The sequence below is a fragment of the Girardinichthys multiradiatus genome, chromosome 13 (genome assembly GCF_021462225.1).
Source record: "Girardinichthys multiradiatus isolate DD_20200921_A chromosome 13, DD_fGirMul_XY1, whole genome shotgun sequence".
NCBI classification, from domain to species: Eukaryota; Metazoa; Chordata; class Actinopteri; order Cyprinodontiformes; family Goodeidae; genus Girardinichthys; species Girardinichthys multiradiatus.
Genome location: NC_061806.1, coordinates 20,189,655 through 20,208,762, shown reverse-complemented (window position 1 = coordinate 20,208,762; position 19,108 = coordinate 20,189,655). Strand labels below are relative to the sequence as shown.

General features: G+C 41.9%; 1 protein-coding gene across 3 annotated transcripts in view; it reads left to right on the top strand.

The window, feature by feature from the left end:
• Positions 1–19,108, top strand: part of vps50 (VPS50 EARP/GARPII complex subunit) — a 158,289-nt gene that overhangs the window by 60,342 nt on the left and 78,839 nt on the right. For 2 of the 3 annotated variants that reach the window (XM_047383265.1, XM_047383264.1), the window contains exons 12-13: positions 1,040–1,180; positions 14,208–14,340. In XM_047383265.1, coding sequence (XP_047239221.1) covers positions 1,040–1,180; positions 14,208–14,340 — 274 coding nt within the window. Of the gene's footprint in view, positions 1–1,039; positions 1,181–3,109; positions 3,246–14,207; positions 14,341–19,108 lie in introns of those variants that run through there. The other variant, XM_047383266.1, reaches the window with a different exon arrangement.

The following is a 19,108-nucleotide window of genomic DNA, read 5'->3' as shown; positions in this document are numbered from 1 at the left end:
ATGCATAGTAAGCGGGTTTTATACTTATCCTCTATAAACCCCTCGGCTTATTGGAAATTTAAATAACATTTTAATCCAGGAACGTCTGGCTTAGAAATAAATTGAATATATTGATCTAAATAATGCCCAGCTACTTTTAAGGAAAACCTTTAATGAAGGATTTGAATGCTATGACTCAACTAATTCTGCATGGTTTTATTGATTTCAGCTGAATACTGTATAAGGAAAGTAGTCTTGGGAAATCAGGGCATGCACAATACAGTGGGGAACAAGTTTTTGATCCCTTCTGACATACAAAAAAAATAACAGTCTCCAATTTTTATTTTAACATTGACTGAGAAAATATGAAAAAAAAACCCATAAAACTCACATTCCATAAAACTCAAAAGGGTTTTTAAGGTTTGTTTTTCCATATAAAGCAGCCAACATTCTGTCTCCCACAGATCAGTCAGCCAGTCAATCCAACCCAACTATTAGACAGCCAGTTGGATTGAAATTAATTCAACCCAACAAAACAGTTTTTAAACATTTTCCTTTAAGTTTTGTTTCTGTATCTGTCTTTTAAAACTATTTAACATGGGCATTGTTGCTAACTCTAATACTTACAGAGCTAATTCTTACCTAATTATTTATCTATTAATAATATTACACTTTTTATCACAAATTTTATTTTAGTCACTCACTTTTCTAGAGCAAGTGTTGAGCTAAAACTGATGCAGAGCCCCAACACAAACACACTATACCATAACTTATTGCTACACATTTTTGAGACTTCCTCCTAAAGGCAGCTGCATCATGAACCAGTTTAATGTGAGTTTGGAAACAGCTGCTGCCAAGGGCGCTCTGATCCATTGTCCATCCTTCATTGCCTACTACTATCTGTGGCAAATTCAAAACTCCAAGCAGACAGTCTGTGCGTCCTCGTAGTTGGATTTGCAATTTTTCTGCTTCTATCCTGTGAATAACCCTGTGTAATAGTGCTGACAATGACATCTTGACATCGCTTTTGTCTTACCAATCTTTTTTGCTCTCTCTGTAGACTGCAATGGATCAGCTACACATGCACTTCACCCAGGCCATCCACAACACAGTGTTCCAGGTCGTGCTGGGATACGTTGAGCTGTGTGCTGGCAACGCGGACACCAAGTTCCAAAAGATGCAGTATAAGGACCTCTGCACGGTAAGGACAGGACTGTGTGTGCAGTATGTTTGTGTATTAGTGAGGTAATGTGAGTATATGACATGAAAATCCTTTTTGCTATGATAAATTACCATGATGTATTGTTCAGAGCATGCACAACCAGACATCAAACTCTCATTTTCTCTCACTGCTCAACCCCTCCTTCCTATTTGTTTTAGTGTACAGCCAAATGTAAATTTACTTCATTTCATGACATGAGAATCCTTCACAGTTCCCTTGCAGTGTCAAATGAAAGATGAGCACAAGGAGCAAATGATTGAGTGCATGATGCATTGTAGCTCTTCATGAGATTATTAATCTTGCTCACAATACAGAACAAAAAGCGTCACCGCAGTAGCACCCTTTGTCAGGCCCACACATCTCAGTTTGCCATTTGTCTTTTTCTGCCCCCCCAAATTCCATACAAATCTGATTTGCATGTTCAGCAACGCAGAACTTGGTCAATACATTACAAACTTTTTGAGACAGATTCTGCCCCCGAGGCTGGGTTTTAATCCGACCAATAAAATGGAAGGAAATATGGTGAGGTAAATGTTATCACATTGCTTTTGATAATGTATTCTTCGGTCCATTTGGCATTGCAGTTAGAGAGCCCAACATTTGCCGGGGGGGTGTTGCCAGCTGTGCTCTTGTCAGTAATGGCCCGTCCTTTACCTCTTACCTTTGTATTACCTCTCGTTGCTGTCAGCTGTCATCTGTTCCTCTGTTTATGCATGTTTTCCTTTCCTGCTTATAAAAGGCGGCCTTAGAGGGACTCTCCTTGACATTCATCAAACGTTCCATGATCAAGTTTTCAAAAGGGGTTTTGGGCCAATTCTATTGTTTGCACACAAGATTACAAACGTTAATGTAAAAAAAGCCAGACCATTTAGTGTGGTCTATAATCCTACTCCAACCTGAAAGACTATTCCCTTTAATTCCACTTTTCTGCTTGTGTGCCTTTAACTCACTCCAAACGTGGTTGTTGATCTGAACTATGGCGTGCAGGAAACTGTGGCATGGTTACAGACAGATCTTAGACTTCACTTGTGTTTGATAGATTTTCTCTCACACAGCGTGTTGCCGGGCTGATTCTAACACCTCAAATGCACACTGTGGATTTAAGCTCACTTGTTCAGACTGCGAGGATGTTTTGTTACTGTCCTAGCTATGCGATGCTAAAGGGGCAGTACATTCTCACACACTTGAATAAAGAGACATGTGAACACCCACACGCATTTCATTTTCACCTGTGAGAGGAGTTTGAGTCTGTGTGCAGTAAGTGTTTGGGGTATTTTGTTTTGCTTTGACATTTAATGGTAGATTATTTTCTTGAGGCCATGTCTGTCCACCTTAAAAATGTCAGACCTTTCTCTGCAATTACACCAGCCAGTATTTGGGGGTATGTCTCCACCAGTGTTGTTCACCTGGAAACGGAAATTCTTTGCCACCACACATTGTCGGTAGGCAACCATTTGTAGGCCTTGCCACAAACTCTCGGTTGAATTCAGTTCTGTACTTTGACTGGGCCATTTCTAACACATGGATATGCTTTGATCTAAGCCATTCTATAATAGTTCTGGCTTTATGTTTAGGGTCATTGTGGTGCTGAAAGGCCAACCTCTGTCTCAGTCTCAAGTCTTTTTGTGTTTCCAAGAGGTTTTCTGTCAGGATTAGTCTGTATTTAATGCCATCCTCCTTCACATTAACTCAGACCAGGTTTCTTGTCCTTTATGAAGGAAAGCTTCCCCAGACTATAATGCTGCCACAACCATGTTTGACAGTGGGGATGGTGTGTTTAAGGTGATAGCCAATATTAGTTTCTGCCTCTCCCAATGTTTTACACATAGGTGAAAAAAGTACAGGTCTGGGTTTGGGTCTCAACTGAGCGGATCATCTTCTTCCTCATGTTTTTTTTGTGTCCCCTAGATGGAACCTGACAAACTAACAGGACTTCTAACTGTTTCAATTTTATGAATGCATCTCGTCAAGGGCTCTAGTCCTGGCCTATTGACCTCTGCTGAATGTCTCCCCACCCACACCCCTTTCCTGTCAGCTCACTGTCAATAAATGAGAAAATAAAGGCCAGTAGTGCCACAAAAATACTTAAAAAAATAGTAAATGAGTGTGTTAAAATTGTGCTACAGGAAATGAACTCTGGTCAAAATATGTTATTTTCTGTTTAGCAGCACATTTCAGTCACACTCCCCCCTGTGCAGCTGGACTGGGTTGTTTGTGCTGATCAAGTGGAACCCTGGCAAAAAAAGTTTTACTTAGTGTTTGCAGAGATGAACAAACTTCTGAGCTTGTTCCCTAGACAAATAAAGCTTGAGAAAGTGTTCCCGGCCCCCTGAACCTGCCGCTAAGTTATTCTCTTTAAAAATTCAGGTGAAATGGGAGCATCGGCAAAGGTCAGTTATGATTGTAAAAGGGTCTTATTAATTTTACAACATCTCATTAAAGGTAGTTTCACTTCTTATCCATTCCCTGGCCTTATCCATCTTTTTTTTTTCAATGTAAAAAGGAGAGCTGACTTAAAAATGCCATAGATGGGTGGAGAAATCTGGTTCTGAGTTCTACAGAAGTTTTAATCACTGGGAAATCTTAATGGTTAACACAATGGTGTTTTGTGCGGTATTGTCCAAACACTCTCTCCTTTTGAGGCTGAATATCGTATGTATGCAGCAGTTTATGAGGCTATGAGTTGGGGTAAAAAAAACTTTGTTGAAGTTCAAAAATACATAATTAGACTGCTGCTGTTTATCAAGCATTTTTAATGTTTTCCATAAAACACGATTTTATTTGATTGTGATCAACAGCTAAGGGTGCCCAATTTTCCTGATCTGTGTAGTCGTTTAGATTATGTGTTCACATGTAAACCTACTGGATTCCTTTGAACTGTGAAAATTTCTCTTATGATGTAGGTGGTTTAGTTAATGAATGTTCAGGATTATTTACTCAAATCAAAATCTCACAAAGAAAGATGTGAAAACAGCTTCTATTTACCCAGTATGAATTTTAGTCTCTTCAAACAACCAAAACAAACACACAAAACTACAACTGCTGAACCACTGCCAACACCACTCAGTACTGGAGAATATACAGCGCCCTCCACCAAATTTTCAATGGAGTTTAAAATAATTTATATAGTCCCGACTCACAAAAATGTGATTCTTGTGTGTCTTGAGGCACTTTTCTAAAATGAAAAAAATCAAGCATCCAGTTAATATACAGAAATACATAGATAATCTAGTCATAAAGACAGATTAAAAGACAACTGCCTCCATTTTAATCTGATGGTGTAAAATAATGCAGTAAACTTCAGTTAACTTTTTACCAATTTGAATCATTTTCTATCTAAGGAAACTTAGCCCATTGCATCTTGTTTTAGACTTTGCAGTAATTTCCCCTCTCAAGGCAGCATGTAGCAACACTGGACAGTTGATTGCATTGAGTCGCTGTCTTTGCAGAACTGTAGCAACAGTTTTGAGAACTCCCCATTAAACGAAAGAGCCTTCCAGCAGAACCTGGGTCTTTGTCAGTGGCCAGCTTTGTACTACCCCATTTTGCCAGTATTATAGTACCTAGGCTTGTCCTATAATAATTCATGTTATAATGGCAGTTCCACAGCTTTACAGGTCTTTTACCATACTTAACAATGGGCAAATGCTGGTTTTAAGCATTAATACATTTTATTATGCTAGACTAGGGATGGGTACCAAATTCTGTACATTTATATGTACCGACCAAAATCCGTCGGTACTACCGAGTAAAATTAAACGGTACCATGTTTCGGTACCTAAACGCATCATTGTGACACTGAGGGAGTGGAAGAGTGGGTGATTTTCTATGTCGGACATGAACACATCATTGCACACACAGAGCGTAATGACGTCAGTAGCCTCTGCTACAGTCAATAAAGCATGGCTGATAGAGAGCGCTCGATAGTATAGCTCCACTTTTCAAAATGCGGTGCAGATTACGCTCGCTGCAATATTGGTGACGTGAAGTGCAAGGCCAGCAGTGGGAATACTTGTAATCTGAGGAAGCATCGAGTTAAGCGCAAGATTTTTCTGAAGGCTGACGAGACCACAATTTTCGTCAGCTTTAGATATACGGCTACAACTCCAGCATTCGGCACCATTAGCACGCCTGCATCCGTTAGCGACTCATCGTCTGCAGCCAGAAACATGGGAGAAGGAATGTTTGAAACAAATGAGATGTTACAGTATAAACAGTTGGTTGTTTTGAAATATTTATTAAAGTTTATATATTAAGAAATAAATATGTCTAATTGAAAAATGTTGGGATTTTATTATTAAACGAATTAACATTTTTACCACATAAACACACAAAAGTACCGAAAACTGGTACTGTTGCATACAGATATTGATTCCCAGGTATCTGTACCGTATCTGATCAAATGTGAAAGGTACCCATCCGTACACCAGACCTACCAAAAACTTCAATTTGTCCTTTAAATGACTGAAATCTATACAGTCATATTCAATTAATCAGACTATGTGTTCTGATGAGGCTCCTTTGGCAGATTAAAAGTAGCATTTGTTAATAACCTCACTGCAGGTGCATCTTTCTTTCCACATTTCTGGGGGTAGGGATTGTGGCGTAGCGGTAGAGCGGCCCATATACAGATGTTTCAGTCCTCAACGCAGCTGTCACGGGTTTCGAGTCTTGGGGCCCTGGGGGCCTGTGTTGCCTTTCTCCTCTCTCCATCCCACTTCCGAAAAAATAAAAGTAACTATTTTCTTGTGGCCATTTTCTTACTTATGTAGATCAGTGCACATCCGTCTTACTCACTGGCATGAAAGATTAATTTATTTTAAGGATTTTCTTACATTTTCACCAGAGGTTCCAATAATCATGAAAGGCGGACTAGATGGAATTAATTTTCATATACCATTTTGTAGTAATTTAGCACCTCCAAATAAATCAAGAACAAGTAATAGAAATTGTTTCAATATATACACTGGTTCCAATTAATGTGGAACCACTGATTTTGTTGAACTTCTTCTTGTTATAGCATTGTTTTCCACATGAAATAATTTAGAGTTTGAATTTTCAAAAAGTTCGATTTGTTGTTTTAAATCTCTTTTTTCTGTGAGATTATTTTTTTACTAGGGGCGCCGGTAGGTGTAGTGACTTCAGCACACAAAAATGAACTAGACATCCTAAGAAATTTCCTTTTATTTTTTGTTTCTTATTTATTTTGAATGTCTTTTAAAAGCTAAGCTTGGAGTAATGAAAAAACAGTCAAACGTGGTGTTCTGTTTTTCCATCAATATGTAGTAATACACACAGCGGTAAAGAGAACTTCCATTGTAGTAACAAAGCAGTGAGGTGCAGTAAAACGTCAAACACCCACAGGCTCATGGATTGCGTTAATTGATTTGATTTTACAGATAAAACTCATTTCCTACATTCACTACTTTTGAACTTCTGAAATGTAAAAAAGCTCATTTAAAAAAAAAAAAACATTTTTCGTCACTTCAGCACAGCACTGGTGACATATGTTGTATCAGTTTGCTTTAGATCTCAGTGGAAATGCAACAGAATCATTCATGGAGCTTCTTACAAACTTCTTCAGTCCAGTTAAGCCCAGTTATCATAGCCTAGTCCATGGCAGTTGGACCATTCAGCAATTACATCGACGCAGGTATACTCACACACACACAAACAGCACAGCAGAGCACTTCTGTGTGGGTGTAGCTCAGGTTACTTCTTCTCATTAGGGCTCAACGAGCAGAAGATCTCAGCCCACACACTGAAACACCTGCTACCTCAGTGCCGTGGCAACACAACCCGGTGATATTGCTGGCTGATAGAGAACATAGAATGTCATTGTGTGAGTGGTTTTGTCTGGACGGGCTCAAAGCTTTTCAGTGCATGCTAGCAATTTCACCATCCGAAATGATTTAATCGGCTACTGTTTAGTTGTGGCCTCCGTTCTTATGATTGTAAATTCAAACTATTACAATGCTGCTAGCTTCATATAAACTTATATTAAGACTTTTATTTCTCAGCCATGGCAAGAGCCAAACTAACCAACAAAATATTCTAATAAATACCAATCACAGTCATGTAATGGGAATTGGGGGGAGGGGGCATAAGCTAAGAAAACTACAACTTTTAATTTGTATGCTGACCAGTTTTTAACCACCTTTGACAATTTTAAATGAGCGAGTTAAATGTTGATCTTTACCCATTTCTATTAACCACCTTGAAAATGGGAAAGACAAGAAAACATGATATCCAAGCAAGCCAGATGTGTGTTAATCTAAAATATGTCTTCATTGTAATGTTTTTTAACAATACATCCTAAAAATATCAGAATCATAAATCTGAGCCATGCCATTTGTTCCTTTAACTGCCTTGGAATCTGTGACAAACGTAATCCAGTACATGAGTGTTTCCAGTCATTGATCTATTTCAGATATCTTTTACAAATGTTTTGGATTAGAGATTGTCAACCATGGTCTCTGGGAAAAAAACAGGATTTAAAAGGATAAATCCTTAATATTTTTTCTGTGTGTAAGTGTGTTCTTGTGTTTACAGAGCTTGCAAAGAGTGGAGTATGGGTTTGCAAGAACTTATTTATCTTTTTTTTTTTTTTACATGCCACGAGCCTCTGCTATGTTTTGTTTCTTGCGTTTATGATGAATTTGTTTGTGAACATGTTGGCAGGACTCTGCTTATTGATGTCAGAGCTCTGAACTGTCCCAGTGGTTACTATTGTTAGCGGGTCAATTTGTCCTAATTGGATCGAATTGTGAGTCAGGACATGTATCTGTAGAGACTCTAGGACCAAGTTACGGAGTCAGGCATATTGGTCAAAGTGTCAGACTTGTAGCAGTGTGCATTTTTAGTTAATTACTATAAATAACTACTTTTAAGCCATCATAAGCTGTGTTGCTGGCAATATAACCACCTTCACAGTTTCATTTAATTACACTTTGTAAATTGATAATAACAGTGCACAATGGTTCTTGCTAGTGGATAGAAATTGGACAGTTGCATTGTTTTGAAAGAGAGTACTCATTACAGGGCTTGTTTATTTGAAAACTCAATACCAGTCAATGCTATACAGCAGGCAATCCATAGAGAGTGAATCCTATAACACACTGGTGGTTCCTCACGTTTTGGACGTTAAGCTGTTAAAATGCTGCCTTTCTTATGTAGTTAGTGTAATATTGCACTGTCAATGTTTTACTTGTAGGTGCTTTTATCTATTTGTTTTCTATTGTTTTTTTAATTAAATTTATTTTGAATATAGCGTGTTACAGGTACTAGAGTAAGGTTGTGTAGGCTATGTAGACACATTTGCAGAGAGAAGACTATTAAAAGAAAGGCGACAAACAAGATTTTATTTATGCTTGCGAGAAATGTCAGATATTGTACATCTTTGCATCTATAAAGTATGTGAGCCCCCAGTAGCTGTCTGTAATGCTCTCATCTTTGTTTATCCTGGTGAGGCTGAAACATTTTTTAATCTATTTCTTAAAAGTTTAGTCTTCCTCTGATTACATATCCTCAATGGGAAATGTTAAGCAATGAGGAAAACGTCTACAGCCAGATGTGCAATGGCGTTTGACAGTAGAAGGAATCAGGGCACGGACACAATTTTATTTAATATATAATGCAGAGTTCTCCTAAAATGATAATAACACCTGTCTGCATGAAGACACACAAGCCAAGGGGCTTTTTAGACAAATAACACGTTAGAAATTTCTTGATTCATAATAACAGTGAAAGATTACAGGGGAAGGCAAATTAGCTATATTGTGGCTACCCAGTATAAAGTTAATATTCTAAACCAATTGACATCTCTGGGAGCAGCCTGACACATTGAAAACATCCATATGTTAGAGCTGTTCTGCCTCCATCCTTCCTAGTTCATCTGCGTTATAATAACAGGAAATCTTTGTTTAGTTACTACTGGTAAAATGGGTCACAGCAGATTCTGAATGCAACGGTTTGCAAACTATTTCCACTCAGTGAAATTTAACAATGAAGTGATTCTTCAAAATGTCTAGGTATTAAATAATTAACTGTTGCTATGTTATGGTGGGGATCATTAACTTGAAAGTTAAAATAATTTTTGTTTAAACAAGATGTTTGTTTCTGGTAGGAAATGGCAAAAGCACCTCTAAAAAAATAAATAAATAAATAATACAATGTAAAAAGGTTTTCAGATTTGATAAAAATACTTCTTTTAATTTTTTTACTATAAGATGTCTCATCTAAGAATTATTTTACCCTTGTTAATATTCAGTGCAAAACCAAACCCCTCTCGTAATTACTCGTGATTGCTGACCGGCCTTTTGCGTATTTCCTCTTCCACTGATTCGTTCGTTCGTTCGTTCGTCATCTTCCGCTTATCCAGGACCGGGTCGCGGGGGCAGCAGACTCAGCAGAGACGCCCAGACGTCCCTCTCTCCAGACACCTCCTCCAGTTCCTCCAGGGGGAGCCCAAGGCGTTCCCAGGCCAGCCGAGAGACATAGTCCCTCCAGCGTGTCCTGGGCCGTCCCCTGGGCCTCCTCCCGGTGGGACGTGCCTGGAACACCTCCCGAGGAAGGCGTCCAGGAGGCATCCGGTATAGATGCCCGAGCCACCTCAACTGGCTCCTCTCAATGTGGAGGAGCAGCGGCTCTACTCCGAGCCCCTCCCGGATGGCCGAGCTCCTCACCCTATCTCTAAGGGAGTGCCCGGCCACCCTACGGAGGAAGCTCATTTCAGCCGCTTGTATCCGTGATCTCGTTCTTTCGGTCATGACCCAAAGTTCATGGCCATAGGTGAGGGTAGGAACGTAGACCGACCAGTAAATTGAGAGCTTTGCTTTTCGGCTCAGCTCTCTCTTCACCACAATGGACCGGCACAGCGCCCCCATTACTGTGGCAGCCGCACCGATCCGTCTGTCGATCTCCCGCTCCATTCTTCCCTCACTTGTGAACAAGACCCCGAGATACTTAAAGTCCTCCACTTGAGGCAGGAACTCCCCTCCAACCTGAAGAGGACAAGCCACCCTTTTCCGGTCGAGTACCATGGCCTCGGACTTGGAGGAGCTGATCCTCATCCCAGCCGCTTCGCACTCGGCTGCGAACCGCCACAGCGCATGCTGTAGGTCTTGGCTAGAGGGGGCCAGCAGGACCACGTCATCCGCAAAAAGAAGAGATGAAATCCACTGGTCCCCAAATCAGACCCCCTCCGGCCCTTGGCTGCGTCTAGAAATCCTGTCCATAAAAGTTATGAACAGGACCGGCGACAAAGGGCAGCCCTGCCGGAGTCCAACATGCACTGGGAACAGGTCCGACTTAGTACCGGCAATGCGGACCAAACTCCTGCTCCGCTCGTACATGTACCGGATGGCCCCTAGTAAAGGGCCCCCGATTCCATACTCCTGGAGCACCCCCCACAGGGCATCACGAGGGACACAGTCGAATGCCTTCTCCAGGTCCACAAAACACATGTGAACCGGTTGGGCAAACTCCCATGAACCCTCGAGCACCCTGTAGAGGGTATAGAGCTGGTCCAGTGTTCCACGGCTGGGACGAAAACCACACTGTTCCTCCTGAAGCCGAGGTTCGACTATCGGTCGGACTCTCCTCTCCAATACCCTGGCGTAGGCCTTACCAGGGAGGCTGAGGAGTGTGATCCCCCTGTAGTTGGAACACACCCTCCAGTCCCCCTTCTTATAAAGGGGGACCACCACCCCAGTCTGCCAGTCCAGAGGCACTGTCCCCGACCGCCACGCAATGTTGAAGAGGCGTGTCAACCATGACAGCCCTACAACATCCAAAGACTTGAGGTACTCAGGGTGGATCTCATCCACCCCCGAAGCCTTGCCACCGCGGAGCTTTTTAACCACCTCGGTGACTTCAGCCTGGGTGATGAAAGAGTCCAACCCCGAGTCCCCAGCCTCAGTTTCCACCACGGAATGCGTGATGGCAGGATTGAGGGGATCCTCGAAGTACTCCTTCCACCGCCCAATAATGTCCTCAGTCGAGGTCAGCAGTCTCCTGCCCCCACTATAAACAGTGTTGGCAAAGCACTGCTTCCCCCTCCTGAGGCGCCGGACGGTTTGCCAGAATCGCTTCGAGGCCAACCGGTAGTCCTTCTCCATTGGCCTCACCGAACTCTTCCCAGGCCCGAGTTTTTGCCTCTGCCACAGCCCGGGCCACAGCACGCTTGGCCTCACGGTACCCGTCAGCCGCCTCAGGAGTCCCACAAGCCAACCACAGCCGATAGGACTCCTTCTTCAGCTTAACAGCATCCCTTACTGCCGGTGTCCACCACCGGGTTCTGGGATTGCCGCCACGACAGGCACCGCAGACCTTACGGCCGCAGCTATGGGCAGCAGCATCGACAATAGATGCAGAGAACATGGTCCACTCGGACTCTATGTCTCCAACATCCCCCGGGATCTGGTCGAAGCTCTCCCGGAGGTGGGAGTTGAATACATCCCTGGCCGAGGGCTCCGCCAGGCGTTCCCAGCAGACCCTCACTATGCGCTTGGGCCTGCCAAGTCTGTCTGGCTTTCTCCTCCTCCAGCGGATCCAACTCACCACCAGGTGATGATCAGTGGACAGCTCAGCCCCTCTCTTCATCCGAGTGTCCAAAACATGCGGCCGAAGGTCTGATGATACGACAACAAAGTCGATCATCGACCTCCTGCCTAGGGTGTCCTGGTGCCAAGTGCACTGATGGACACCCTTATGTTTGAACATGGTGTTCGTTATGGACAATCCGTGACTAGCACAGAAGTCCAATAACAAAACACCACTCGGATTCAGATCGGGGAGGCCATTCCTCCCGATCACGCCTCTCCAGGTGTCACTGTCGTTCCCCACGTGGGCGTTGAAGTCCCCCAGCAGAATAATGGAGTCCCCGGGAGGGGCACTATCCAGCACCCCCGACAGGGACGCCAAGAAGGCAGGGTACTCTGCACTACCACTCGGCCCGTAGGCTGAAATGATAGTCAGAGACCTCTCCCCAACCCGAAGGCGCAGGGATACAACCCTCTCATCCACTGGGGTAAACCCCAACACGAGACGGCTGAGCTGGGGGGCAACAAGCAAACCCACACCAGCCCGCCGCCTCTCCCCGTGGGCCACTCCAGAGTAGAAGAGAGTCCAACCCCTCTCAAGGAGATGGGTTCCAGAGCCCACGCTATGCGTGGAGGCGAGCCCGACTATTTCTAGTCGATATCTCTCGACCTCCCGCACAAGCTCAGGCTCCTTCCCCCCCAGTGAGGTGACATTCCACGTCCCTAGAGCCAGCCTAAGCATCCGGGGATCGGGCCGCTGAGGTCTCCACCTTCGTCCGCCACCCAATCCTCTTTGCACCGGTCCCTCACGGTTCCACCTGCAGGTGGTGGGCCCACTGGGGGATGGCCTCGCGTCTCTCGTTCGGGCTTGGCCCGGCCGGGTCCCGTGAGGAGCAACCCGGCCACCAGGCGCTCTCCGACGAGTCCCGACCCCAGGCCTGGCTCCAGGGTGGGACCCCGGCTCCGCCGTACCGGGCGACGTCACGTGCCTCGATATTTTGTTCTTCATGAGGGGTTCTTGAACCATTCTTTGTCTGACCCATCACCTAGAGCCTGTTTGCCATGGGAGACCCTACCAGGGGCATATAGGCCCCAGACAACATAGCCTCTAGGATCATTTGAGCACTCAAACCCCTCCACCACGTTAAGGTGACGGTTCAAGGAGGGGTCTTCCACTGATTATGTTTGGTAATGAGCGCCTTTTCTTTGAAGGCCTCCTACCATCACCCTAATATTTAGCTCCCTCCAGACATTCTGAATCAGACTAAAAACGTTAATATTACTTTAGGCCAGTTTAGGAGGTGTAGAAGAATGAGTATATGGTTTGATCAGGAACATTTCTGGGGTTGCTTTACAGTAGGAGCTTGTCTGCTGAAGATGTAGTCTCAAAAGCTGGAAGTGTGAGGAAGTGTTTACAGCGGCCCAATTTGGAAATTAACAACACGTTTAAAATAGCAGAAGAAGCTCTTTGTTGTGTTGCTGTTGCATCCACACGCCTTCTGATATGTGTGGAAAATTAGGTGAAAGTAAAGCTGTTTTTTTTCCCCCTCTTGCTAATTAGAAGCGAAGCGAAAGTTACTTATGTCAGTTCATGAAATAAGAGCATTTGTATAAAGTATTATCAGGAATGGCATGTCAGCGTGGTATGGAAATATCTCTGTGCAATTAAAATATAAACTCTGTCGTCTGGTCCAGACTGCAATTATGGTCACAGGGAGGACCGATAACTCCTCCCTGCAGTCCATTTAGGATGAGTCAGTCCTCAGACTTGCTCGCAAAGTACTGATCCTGCTCATATCCTCAATTCACAATATTAATTGTTACCATCTGGCAAACAGTTCACAGTCCCCAGTTGCAAATTTAATAGATTTAAAAATTAATTTGTTCCCACCTACATCAGATTAATAAATAGGGTAGGCATATAGTATGAGGATTTATTACTGTCATGTTATGCTCTGGTCTGATGGTTGGTTGTTGTTGTTTGGAATGTGTGTGGCCTGTTTAATATTTTATTGAGCAACTGAGTGATATATATATATATATATATTTGCATTTACTGTGGTGTAAATGTGCAATTTTTGTATTTAATGTGTATTTATTGTGTTTTATAATTTTGGTGGCAGTTTTTATTGTAGCACATACACTCCACAACGCATTACCCCATGGGGACAATAAAGTGTGGATTGATCTATCGAAGAGTTGCTGTCAAAGAATGTCTCAGGCTTTTCATTTCTTCATCTGTCTCCCTTATAGCAAGTATGGATAACTTCTTGACTGCATTATGTGCATGACACAGAGTTAGACCGGTTGTCGACATCCTTAGAAGATGTATAGAGAAAATCTATGTCACCCTAACCTAATCTTTTAAGTTCTTTGGCTGTTAATACAGAAGTATATTCTCAGAAATGACTGTGTTTGATCTTGTTTTGTTTTCCTTGCACTTTTTTTTTTTTTTTTTCTGGCAGCACATCACCCTCGACAGCTACATTCCCTGCCTGATGGATCTCTGCAAGGCTCTGTGGGAGGTGATGCTGAGCTACCACCGCACCATGCAGTGGCATGAAGAGCATGACAAACAGAAGGCCACATCCTCACAAGGTAGGAGCGTTCCCCTTTGTATTTCTCTTCATTTTAAAAATGTTTTCTGCTTTCTAAACTGCCAGATATTGACTGAGGCTGCACAATGCTAGAAAATCACAGGTTTGCAGTTATTATTGGTAAATGCTATGATGAAGATATCAGTTGTGATAAATCCATATTTTTTTCTTTCCTGTCTTTTTTTGTGTGCCCCCATCACTTTATGGGCGCTGTCATCTTTGTGATGTGTGGACATCTACTGCAGTAAGACTAACTGAATAGGACATTGACAGGCAAAGAGTAAACTCAGAACACTTATATTAGCAAAGGGTTATTCCAGTCATTTATGTTGTGCTTACTAATATTACAATAGATTTACTATATATTGTGCAGCCCCAGTTTTGATTCTCAGATATTTCAGGGGGGGTCACTAGTTCTTTGTGAATGCTTTGTTACAATTTCTCTTTTGGCAAGCCATGTAAGCTTCTGCTCGCAGTCTCATCGCCTCCAGCTCTTCCCGTCTTTACCCTTAAAAGTACTTTTTTTTTTTTACAAATACAAAAATAGACTACCTATACCTTCAGCAGTGGAAAAAGTACTTTTAGCTATGCCTTTAGCTACGCCTGTCTATGAAGTTAGGAGGAACTGAATATTTACAGAGCAGGTGCACTTCTGTGATATTAACAATCACACGGAGGCATATATTTAGCTAACACTTCAACAAAAAAAGCTGCATATCAGATAAAGGCACAGCTGTGAGACATTCTACATCAGAAAGGCTAGAAAATGCAACCAAAAAAGATCACAGTTCTTTGGTGTGTTTAATTGAATAATGTGGGTCATTGGTGCTAGATTTTAAAGCCAGCTTGGTGCTGTTTGGGTGGTTTGCCTGGAGCATGTGTGTGAGTGATGAATTATGATGACAAAGCTGAAAAGGTTTGTTTGCTTGTTTTGCTTAATTCTGACTGCTTTATAATTACAATAAAGTTTTTTGCACTACAGTTGATAAGCCCGGTATTCATATTTAAAACTGACCGGGGGCTGCACAGTGACCTACAACTTTCTTAGCTGGACTACGGGATTTAAGGTATGTTCCTTGTCAAATCCGACTTCCGAGTCCAGAGAGAATGCACCGATAGTCTACCAATACCAGCAGAATGAATGCACAGAGCATCAGTCGAGGCTCAGCATGATGTGAAACCTCTATAAGCTCCGTTATTAGATGCCACATGGTGGAGCAGCAGCCTTTGTGAGAAAGCTGATATTCCTGATGAAATATGTAGCATTTTACTTCTTGACCGACTTTTTTCATCTTAGTGCACTTATTTCCCAACCTATATTATCAGTGCTTGGACGTACATATAGAACCGTTATATCAGCATTCTCAAAATCCAAAAGCTTTTTTTCTGTTACATACTGTATGTAAAACAATACATGATGATACATGAAAGCATGAGGACATACAAAGTATCTGAGCAGGTGGTGACTTCCTTTCTTTCTCTCCATATTCATTAAATGCCATCAGCCTTGGAGCAAAAAAGGACACGTTCTAAATAAACTTTCATCAGTCACATCTGTCATCTCAGCGTTTCATTGGCTGTCATCCTCTGTCTTCAGTCAGAGGTGACTTCAGCTCTGGCTTTCTAGTGGTTTTCACCTTTTTCTCTGTGCTTGTGGGGGTCTTCACAAGCACAGTCAATGTAGACATTGACTGAAGATAACACTGACATCCATTTCATATAAGAGGTCATGAAGGTTCTAAATGTCAACAAACCTGCTGTTCAGCTCTGCACCCACCCATCATATTTCAACAGTGAATAAAAACTGGCCGGTACTACTCCTTAGTAATAACAGAAACCACATGCCTAATAGTGTGTTGGTCTCTTTAGTCTACAGGGCATAGACAGTTGGGTATTTAGGGCTTCATGAGCTCAGAGCCTGAGAGTTAGTCCTTTCAGCCTTGTTTTCTGTGATATTTCTCAGTGTTTTGCCCATTCTGTAAATCCTCGATTGGATTTGGTTCTAAAATGTTGAAACCTCAGTTCTTTCAGCTTGTTTTCACGTTCCTCAAAGGACGGTATATCAAACTCAGTCAAATTAGCCATGTGACTGAGTTTGGTCCATCTTCACTTCACCGCCTCTGATTATGTAACTCTTGACCTATAATTTGAAAATATAACATTTGCTTAGTCAGTTTGACCAAACAAATACTGTACATCATAGCATGGGCCTATTTTTTTCTAGCAATATCTCTATACAATCACCACTTTATTAAGTTTCTGATTCTTTATTTTACATACATAGCAAATCAGCCACTCATTGCCACTCAATGCCACTTGTGGAAATTGAAATCGAGCATGAGAATGGGGATCAAAGGGGATTTAATGGACTTTCTTCTGAGAAATTCAGAAACAACCTCTCTACTGGGATCTTTCTGGTTTACTGTGAATGGTCTGAAATAGAGAAAATATCCAGGTAGCTGCAGTTGTGCGGACAGAAAATGCCTTGTTAATGTCTGAAGAGAATGGGCACACTGGAGTCTGGTGATAAAAAAAAAAAATGGGCAACAGCAGCTCAAAAACTACTTGTTGCAACCAAGGTTTGAGGAATGCCATCTCTGAACACACTCCTGTGAGTTGGGAACAGGAACGGTGGCTACAATTCACACAGACTCACCAAAAGCGGACCTTTGCAGTGTGGAATAACATTCTGTGGTCCTATTAGTCTTGATTTTAGCTGCAATTTTCAGATAGTAGGATCACAATTTGGTGCCTTGCATCAATGATTCAGGCCGGTGGTTCTATAATGGTGTTTCACACTTTGTGCCAAGAAAACATCACATAGTACCTACCAACTGAGCTGAGTTGTTTAAACAACGCCTACCTGAGTATTGTTTCTGACCATGCCCATCCCTTGGATGACCACAGTGTGTCCAGCTTCTAAATGTCAGTTCTAGCGGGATAATGCACCATGTTACAAAGTTTCTAAACATAACAAAGAGCTCATTGTACTCCGGTGGTCTCCACAATCACCAGGTCTTAATCCAATGCAGCACCTTTGGCATGTGGTGGAACATGGGATTTACATCGTGGATTTGCATCCGACAAATCTGGAGGAGCTTCGTGATGCCATATTAAGTACATGTACCAGGACCTCTGAGGAATATGTCTGACACCTTATTGAATGTACGTCACTAAGAATGAAGGCAGTTCTGAACACGAAACGAGTACCATAAAATGTTTCTAAGTTTTTTGAAACCTTTTAAAAAGCTTGTGTTCCATTTTGTATGATTTCATTTGATCTTGAGTTTAACTTTTTGTTTTTCTATTTATTCATCATATATGTTGGACATTAATGCATTATTTGGAGCTCTTTGACACAAAAATAATTCTTTTGTTATGTAATTACCAGAGCTGAGTCCATTTAAGTAATATGAAGTCCCATATTCTCACTGGCCCCGTCATCTGATTTAATTTATGAATAAAGATAAAAGGCATAAAGCAGTGCTGTTGCATTCAGAGCTACTTTGGACGGGTGGTTATGTGATTTTTAATATTACAGGGAAAATATAAAAATGGCATCCACTGTTTTTGTTATATAAATCAGTATTCCCTTCGAAAACGTTCATTATCTACAATGAGAGCAGCAAACAGATGCAGGGTCCTGAATGAGATGACCTGCACAAGCTGGAAAAGAGATAAAGAGCTACAGTGTTGTCTGTGTGTGCAATTTTAGGTGGTAATTTGCAACATGCTTTGAGAGGAAATGAAGTCCTCTCTTACTGCTGTTGACACATACTTGTCAGGAACAATGCATGTTTGACTTCTACCTGTTCACCTGTTGGATGCTTAGAAAATAACATGGCTATCCAGATAAGCCCGTCTGCGCTGGAAAAGCTTTAGTGGCAAAGACATATTTAATAGAAAACTGTTGCAAAAAATGTTTTTTATTATCAAAGGTGTTCAGGGCCATCTCGAACTCTGCTTTATTTACCTGTATGAATCTTTAACACATTAGGTAGAACAAAATTAGAAAAGACTGTAATTATTACCAAGCCTTTTGTTTGCAGACAGCTGAAAGTTGCTGTTAATGTTTTGCTGAGAGAAATTTGGTAAAAGGAACAGAGGTGAGTTTGAAGGGATCGATAACTGTTGAATAGGAATTTAATTCTGTACCAGTATCATTGATTGATTTCAGTCTGTGTGGATTACCTAATCGGTTAATCATCAAGACTCTGCTTTCTCAGCTTGTTTCACATCTCGTCTTCCTCCAATTTCTTTGCTGTGTGTTCCTCTCAGGCCCTCTCAAACAGTGCCATCAATGTGCCCAGTCAATCAAACCTTTATGTATCAGGTTGCCTTCTCACCCCTATGTTCTTTTATCTTTTAATGAGTCATATTGTTGTTTCCAAAAGCTGTCAATTTAAAAAAAATATGACCAGTGATATTAGGCTCAAAAGAGCAGAGCTAGAAAAGCAAATTTACCAGCATTGCTTGAGGTTATTCTGTCTATTCGTATTAGGGGAAATACATATTTCTCCTGTAAAAATGTAGAACTAAAGTAAGATGTTGTACATTTTCTTATCTTTGTAGCACATGTAGCTGAAGTTTATAAACATGCAAAAATTGGCTGTAATTAAGTGTTAGTTGTACAGGAGGAGTGGGACAATATTATAATGCTGTCAGCTGAATAATGTCAGAGTAGAAGCTCAAAGTACTGCAGAGTTTTTGCAGCTTGTTAAATAGTCACAATACTAAAATTCAAACCTAACCAAATATCTGATGCCATT